The 8,560-nt window shown below is 42.8% G+C and overlaps 1 protein-coding gene across 1 annotated transcript; it reads left to right on the forward strand.

Moving 5' to 3' along the window:
* Positions 1 to 675: 675 nt before the first annotated feature.
* RAB39B (RAB39B, member RAS oncogene family) lies at positions 676 to 4,921 on the forward strand. Its single transcript, XM_006096172.3, has 2 exons — positions 676 to 1,199; positions 4,420 to 4,921. Exons 1-2 carry the CDS (start codon positions 985 to 987, stop codon positions 4,844 to 4,846), a joined length of 642 nt encoding a protein of 213 aa, XP_006096234.1. The 5' UTR covers positions 676 to 984; the 3' UTR covers positions 4,847 to 4,921.
* Positions 4,922 to 8,560: the final 3,639 nt, after the last annotated feature.

Consider the following 8,560-nt stretch of genomic DNA (forward strand, 5'->3'; position numbering starts at 1 on the left):
TATGTGTGACTGTATTTAGGAGGATTTGTAATGGCAAAATGAAGATTAGTTGGAAATGGAGAGATGTCTATGATTTTTTTTTGTTAATTTCAAAAAGCGAGTGTCAGGTCTATTTTAATCCAATTTTTGTAAAATCAAAAAGCAATAAATGTACTAGTATATGTGTACACACATATTTTTGGGTTTTTTTTTAAATATATGTTTATTGATTTCAGAGAGGAAGGGAGAGGGAGAGAGAGAGAGAAACATCAATGATGAGAGAGAATCATTGATCGGCTGCTTCCTGCACGCTCCACACTGGGGATCGAGCCTGCAACCCTGGCATGTGCCGTTGGCCGGAATCGAACCCAGGACCCTTCAGTCCGCAGACCGATGCTCTGTCCACTGAGCCAAGCCAGCTAGGGCCACATGTTTTATTATATATGTATACATATATATTTTCAAGGAAATCCATGTGGAAGAATATATATGTCAAGCTGTTAATATCTTGGGGAGGGAGGGGCGCAGATAATTACGCACTTTTATTCTTGTGTACATTTTTGTATTGCTTCCTAGTTTTAAGAAAAGGTACTACTTTTGCAATTTGACAGGTAACATTTTAAATTAAGAACGGAGCGGGGGGTGGAGGAACTAGAGAAGGGAACCAGCGGTGTGGGGCCATTTCTGTGTGCGCTCCTTTTACAGACAGTGCGGCGGCTCCAGGCGTCGCGTCTATGCGGGGGATTACAGTAACCCGGTTGTCAGTGATGAGTCAGAGTGCGTGGTGCTGATGCTGCTGCCATTTCATCACCTCCGCGAGCGCAGCATCCATCCCTCCGCTCTCCCAGCGCCTGGGCCTACCTCGCCTCGGGCTCCCAGTCAAGCGATGTGCTCGCAGCCGATCTAGATCCGGACCGAGCCGCACTCTCCGAGGGGGGGGGCCTCGGCGGGACGCCCCCTCTCGCCGCTCAGGGCCAGGGATACGGAGACCTGCCGAGCCCAGCCATGGAGGCCATCTGGCTGTACCAGTTCCGGCTCATTGTCATCGGGGATTCCACGGTGGGCAAGTCCTGTCTGATCCGCCGCTTCACCGAGGGCCGCTTTGCCCAGGTTTCGGACCCCACCGTGGGAGTGGATTTCTTCTCCCGTCTGGTGGAGATCGAGCCCGGAAAACGCATCAAGCTCCAGATCTGGGATACCGCGGGTCAAGAGAGGTTCAGGTGGGAGCGCAGCCGGGGCCCGCGAGCAGTGGGAGGGTCTTCGGAGCTGGCAAAGCCCCTGGGGATAGAGGACTTCCTGGTCCTGGTCGCGCCCGCCCACCCGTAGAGAGATCCCGAAGGTCTGGGGGCTTCTGATGAAGCCCCCCTCCAGCTAGCTGGGAGCTCCCTGCAGGGACAGAAGCGCCCTGGCGGGGAAGGCCGGTCAATAATACGTATTGCTTGCACAGCAACTCTCCCACCCTGCCCCTGGGTGGCTAACAAATCAGTTGGAATTGATCACTGTCATTCATCAATCTCAGTCCCTCTGCTACATACTTTTAAAAATGTTCCCAGGTCATCCCAACATGGATAGGCAGGTATATACAGATGGTCCTGAGACAGGCATAGGTACAGATAGAGTTGTATTGTGTTCCATATATAGATACAGATATATACATCTATGCCTTATATATACGTACATATGACAGATGCTAAATGATTGATTCCCTCTTGCAACCAGCACACATCCGGTGATCATCCACTCCATGCCAGATTCGGGCTGGTTTCTGAGGAAACTTACACAAGGGGATGCCATGTAAACAAAACAGACACAGGCCCTTCCCTCTTCGAACCTCTGTGCTGACATGGGGGGAGGGGAGGGGGACAGACAATCAGCAATTACACAACAGAGAACCTTGTTTATATTTGTATGCTCGCTCCCTACTAGAACTCGTACCACATAGTGAGCAACCAACGAACAGGTTGGATTTTCTCCTACAACCCTTTGTTTTTCCTTTGGAGTGTGTCTCGTTTGCAATTACAGAGGGAGGGAAGGCTACCTGGAGGAGATGAGGCTTGATGGGTAGGACAGAAAAAAAGCCCAGGGAGAGGAAACAGCGTGTATAATTATAGACAGAAGTGGCAGAGAGCAATGTACACGGAAAACTTTGAGAGAGCAACTTGGGCTAAAGTCACATAGAGCATCACCCATGTTTCTGATCATTTATTCATTTATCTATTGAACACCAGTTCGGCATAGAACATACTGGTGAGGTAGTTGAAGAGCGGATAGGGAGAAGAGATAACTACAAACTTAAGTTGTCTCCAACTCCCCACTTCCACAAACAACACTGGCAAACACCCTGTACAGGTTCACTTTGAACTTGAGAATGCATTTCTCATACCGTAAGTGAAGAAAGGTGTCTTCTTATATTTATGGGAACCGCTGTATGAAGAGCCTTTTTATACCCACTGCTTATTGGTATTGGGTGATATTGATTTGTAAAGGTTCTTTTTAGATTAGGAATATGTATCCTTTTCTATCACGTACATAGTAAAATATTTGCCCAGTTTGTCGTTTGCCTTCGAACTTTGTTCAAGAAAATGTTTTGAGGTACAGGTTTTAATTTTTATGCATCCTTATGTTGTGTTTAGATAGGGCTTTGTTACGTTCTAATTACTAGTGCAATGATGTATTTTAGAGTTTTGAAGGGATCTACAGCTTGCTTATTGATTTCTTGAGCCAAGCTGTTCACAAATCAAAACCTTTGATCATTGCATCCATGAGTCTTCAAACACAAGGGAATTAGAATTGTTTTCATTCCCTAGGGCTGATTTGCCTGGTGCTAGAAACTTGATCTCATTTGTAAGGTTGGCTCTTGCCATCAACTAGTTTGGACTTTAATCCTCTGGACAATGTTCTGTTACCATTGGGCCATTTGCCTTAAGCCTTAAGTGGCAAAAATGAATCGCTCATGTTTGTCTTCTTCATCCAAGAAGACAGAAACCTAAAAACAGACGTAGTCAAAAAGCACAATAGTCTAAAGCAAGGGTGGGGAATGTCTGGCCCACGGGCTATATAAGGCCCACGAAATCATTTGGTCTGGCCCTGCCAAGGCATTAGGGATGAGTTCATTAAATATTTGACCAAACACAGCAGGCTAATTTTGAAGTTGATAATTTTGTATGGCCCGCCAATGAGGTTATAAATATCCAAATGGCCCTTGGCAGAAAAAAGGTTCCCCACCCCTGGTCTAAAGCAAGTCATAGAAGCAAATAATCTATAGCCTCTAATAAGCTTTAAAATGCTCTAAGCAAAGTAGTATAATGTATATTGATAATGAAGCTCCTCTAATCAAGAAGTTTAAAAGATGAGGTTTCTTCTGTTTAAGAAGTACAGCAAATGTATTCTAATTGCAATGCTTTAAATAAATCATGTCATTTTAAAGGGAAGCTCTGGCTATTTAGGTGGTTTTTCCCAACTGGTGCCTCCTTATTCAGCCTCTGAAATGTGCCAGGAAACATGGCTGATAGGCACTTTGCTTGAGCCCTCTACAGACGGTCTCTCTCTTTCCTATTCCCAATGGCCTGGAAAATAAAAACAAAGTTGTGTTTCTCCTCACAGAAGAGACTGAAGATCCCTGTTAGATTGAAATAGTAATAATAATAATAATAATAATAGAAGGGCCCTAGCCCTTCAGTGGATAGAGCATCGGCCTGAAAGGTCCCAGGTTTGATTCTGGTCAAGGGCACATGCCTGGATTGTGGGCTCGATCCCCAGTGGGGGGCATGCAGGAGGCAGCCAATCAATGATTCTCTCTCATCATTGATGTTTCTATCTCTCTCTCCCTCTCCCTTCCTCTCTGAAATCAATAAAATTATATTTAAATAATAATAATAATAATAATAATAATAATAATAGAAAGACAAATGTGGTCATGAGAATTGCAATATACCTATATATTTATGAGCATTTTTCTGTCAACTACCATAAATTTATTTTTTTAAACCCTCACCCAAAGATATTTTTCAATTAATTTTTTTAGAGAGACAGGAGGGGAGAGAGAGAGAGAGAGAGAGAGAGAGAGAGAGAGAAACATTGATGTGAGTGAGACACAGCGATTGGTTGCCTCTCGCAAGTGTCCCAACTGGGGCTGGCCCTTGCAACTCAGGTTGCATCAGCCCATGGACTGAAGGGTTCTGGATTTGATTCTGGTCAAGGGTATGTCCCTCAGTTGCAGGCTCAATAGCCATCCCTGATCTATACAGGTGTGGGAGGCAACCACTCGATGCATCACTCTCACATCGATGTTTCTCTCTGTGTGTCTCTCCCCCTCACTTCCACTCTCTCTAAAAATCAATGGAAAAATATCCTCAGGTGAGGATATCAACAACAAAAATATAAAAGAAATACAGGATTTGGGGCGTGGCCTTTATTCTTTACTGTTTTCTTTTGTTTTAGATCCATCACTCGAGCCTACTACAGGAACTCAGTAGGTGGTCTTCTCTTATTTGACATTACCAACCGCAGGTCCTTCCAGAATGTCCATGAGTGGTTAGAAGAGACCAAAGTACACGTTCAGCCCTACCAAATTGTATTTGTTCTGGTGGGTCACAAGTGTGACCTGGATACACAGAGGCAAGTGACTCGCCATGAAGCAGAGAAACTGGCTGCTGCGTACGGCATGAAGTACATTGAAACGTCAGCCCGAGATGCCATTAATGTGGAGAAAGCCTTCACAGACCTGACGAAAGACATATATGAGCTGGTTAAAAGGGGGGATATCTCAATCCAGGAGGGCTGGGAAGGGGTCAAGAGTGGATTTGTACCAAATGTGGTTCACTCTTCAGAAGAGGTTGTCAAATCAGAGAGGAGATGTTTGTGCTAGTCAGGCCTTTTTATTTCCAAAACATGCTCTCCCATCTGAACTTGAAAGTGGTTGAAATGAATAGAATCCTTGTGTGACTGAAGAGAACTCAACCTTCCTTTTGGATACCAAGTGAGCCTCCTTCCCAAGGGGCACTCTGACAGGTTGTAGGCAGGGGGGTGGGGGAGCCTGGGTGCTGTGACCGGGGGACTAAATTACTGCCATGGGCCAGGCACTGTTTTGTGGCCCATGCTGGGCAGTGGCTGCTCCATGTGCCCTTTGTGGACCACATGTCAAGAGCCTGAGGTTTGGGGAGCCAGGCCCCAGAAAAATACACCCACAGACAACTCTTTCTTGGTATTTCAGCTCATTCATAGGTCATGAACAAAAAGACATTATGTAAGGGGGGGGGAATATATCATTGGGAACAATTAGCAAATTTTTTTAAAAGACTGAGATCATCTTATTCCATGAGATTATCCTATACCAAGTGTGTGTGCTGGGTTTGGTTTGGTTAAAAAGTACTGATTATTCATTCCCGGGTTTCGACACCAAAAAAAAAAAAAAAAAGGACCGATTAGCTTCTCAAGAGCTCATCTGTAAAATGAGGGGTGTGGACCAGCTATTTACTAAGACACTTTCAAGACCTGGTGTTCTGATAACAAGGGCGTCAATATGAAAAGGGAGGCTAATAACACACTTATTATCACGTTGGGGAAAATGTACTCCCTTGTGATAGAATAGCCGGCCGTGTGAAAGAAATTGTCCCATGCAAAATACCCTGTAAGTAGAAGAAACACTAACCCGAACGCCATGCCCTTTTTCTTCTGACCATGCCTGGGGTTTCACTGCATTGGCGACTGCAATCTAGAAGTCAACAATGTGCCTGTCTTTTCAGGTCATGGCAACGATGTAGGGATTGCCTCCGAAAAGAGAGGCAAACCCTCACTCATCAATCCTGTCTTGAGTACCTGCTCAACAGGAGGCGCTATAACCCTTACAAAACCCATTACACTCACTTATTACTTATTTGATCATCATAACAGGCCTGTGAGATTTCTTCCCCATTTTACGAAGGTAAACTAAGAGGCGGGTGATTCACTTGGCCAAGGTGAAGGTCTCTTGACTCCTAGTTCTTGTTTCGCTGCATCATCCTGCTGTCAGATGAACGAACGGTTGTGAATTTGTTCACTTTGGAAGAGATATGACTGTAAATAAATGCTCTCTACATGTTAGGATATGTTTCCTGATTGATTACAACTCAGCTATAATCCTGAGGGAACCTAGGGATGAATCAAAGGTAAAGCCCATTCAGGTGTTACTGAGAGAGGGCTTTCACCAAGTGAATAATTGCACAACTGAAAACACATTAGAACTGTGTATGCTAGAAGTGTTCTTATCACTGAAACACAGTGAACATATTACTGAAAGGAACCAAATGCAGCAGTGGGAAGTGGGATGGGGACAAAATACTCACCTCACAATGACCTTGGCCATCTGTTTGCCATATACCTATACCAGATTCTTGTCTCCCCTAGAAAGTCAGCTCAATTCTCAGGTGAACAGACAGATAACTGCATCAGAAAGTTGGACTGGTTGGCTTGGGATTTAATTATCTTCTTGAAGAGATGTGATGCTTTAAATTATTTTTTGTATTGTAGCCAGTTCAGCTAGGCAAAAGCCATACTTTTCACAGTCAGAAAACAAGTCTGATGGGAGTCAGACCTCTCATCTTCGTTGTGATAGGAAAGCCTGAGAATGGTTAAATTGCTTTGAGATATAGTGTTAAACTTCAGTGTGAATGTGATTGAATTTGAAAGTTGGGGGATTTACTTCAGCCAGAATAAAGAAGCCAAATAATGAAAAGGATGGAAACAAACCGCATTGGACCAACCTGCAGCATCAACTACAAGTGAACCAATCATGATTTTTACATTCCTTTAACATGACCAGGCTTGGGTGGAGTGATTAAGTGGCCGGTTTTGTGATTATAGACGACAAATAAAAGATGGTGAATTGGGTTAACACAAAGTTTATCAACTACTATACTTAATTGTGTTTAAAAGATTCCGAAAGCAAGATTATCCACTGGATAAATGAGAGTTGACTGGATTCTGTCAGTTCAAAACAAAAGATAGAAACAAAACTTCTCTCCAGTTTTCTTGACTAAAATACATTATATGTATACTTTTCCCATTCCTTGCATTTTTAGGCAGGTTTTAAAATACTCAGCATAGATCCAGCAAAGGTGGCTGAGCTTAATTGCTTAAACAAGTCCTAGAAACTTTAACAATCATTTTAGTAGACTTCAGTGCTGTTGTCACTGCAGTAAGTGGGTTTTAGAAAATAAGTGTGAAAAAATCAGGTGTTAATACAATACTAAGGATAAAGCTTTAGAAGCTATTTTACTACATAGGCAAAGAAAAGATTAACTTGTAACAAAGACCACAACTGCATGTTGGAATAGATCGTATCATATTCCAGAATAAAATGTACTGTATACTTTTCCTCACTTTGTTGTGCACTGTAATGAAATGTGAAAAAATGTTTTCTTTAGCTGTATGTGAATGAAAATATGCTTGTATTTAGTAAAATGGTTGATTATGTGACTGTGAGATTCCAAGTGTGTGTTGTAGCTATTTCCAGAATCTGTCTCTACAGCGTAGCAACCACTACCAAGGATATCAACTAGATATGACATATACTATGCAGCACAGTATTTACCAGTATCTCAAAGCCAGAAAGAGAATATGATTTTTGAATGTTGTATGATCATCATGTTGAAAGTCACAGGGAACTCACTACTGCCTGGGAATCTCATACCATTTTTGGAAAAGTTGTTTCTGTCAAGCCTATATCTGAATCATAGCGATTTAGTCAAGGATTTAAATTCTGACACCAGGTAGCTGATTATAACTATTGTCTCCCCTGGAAAGTCTTCTTTTCTCCAGGATAAATTGCCTGAGCTTTTTAAGTCCTTCTATGGTATGCTTTTTGCATCAGGATCACGCAGTGTGGGGCTCAGTTTGGGACATAATAGTTCAGAACATTGTTTAGGGTTTACAGTACATATTTTTAAAAATACTTTTATTGATTTCATCGAGGAAGGGAGAGGGAGATAGAAACATCAATGTTGAGAGGTAATTATTGATTGGCTGCCTCCTGCATGCCCCACAATGGGAATTGAGCCCGAAACCCGGGCATGAGCCTTGACCAGTAATCAAACCGGTGACCTCTTGGTTCCTGGGTCAATGCTCAACCGCTGAGCTACACCCAGCCAGGCTATAGTACATATTTAGATGAGAGTAAAAAAAGAAAAGATATCTAATTCTGAGTCTGGGCATAAGTAGGTTGAGTTCGGCACAACTTTATCATGTTTATAGTCATGAGTGAATGAGGGAAGAAGGAAGAAAGGAAACACTAATGATGCAACAGCATTTAATATAGTTTATGACTCCATTCTCCTTAAAACACTCCCTAGGGCTTGATCATCTTTTCTTCAGTTATATTAATTCTCTTGGTGACTTTATTCAGCCCCATCCCTGTAAATACCATCATTAAGCCAATGAGTCCAACTAGTCTCTTTGGACTCCAGACCTTTATAACCAACTGCTCTACTCAACATTTCTATTTGAATGTCTATTAGGCATCAAAAATGTAACAGCTTCTAATCATCCCCCCAAATTCCTTCCTCCCATAGCCTTCCCCTTCTCAGTAAATGGCAACTTTGTCTTC

This window comes from Myotis lucifugus, unplaced genomic scaffold (assembly GCF_000147115.1).
Source record: "Myotis lucifugus unplaced genomic scaffold, Myoluc2.0 scaffold_169, whole genome shotgun sequence".
Lineage (NCBI taxonomy): Eukaryota > Metazoa > Chordata > Mammalia > Chiroptera > Vespertilionidae > Myotis > Myotis lucifugus.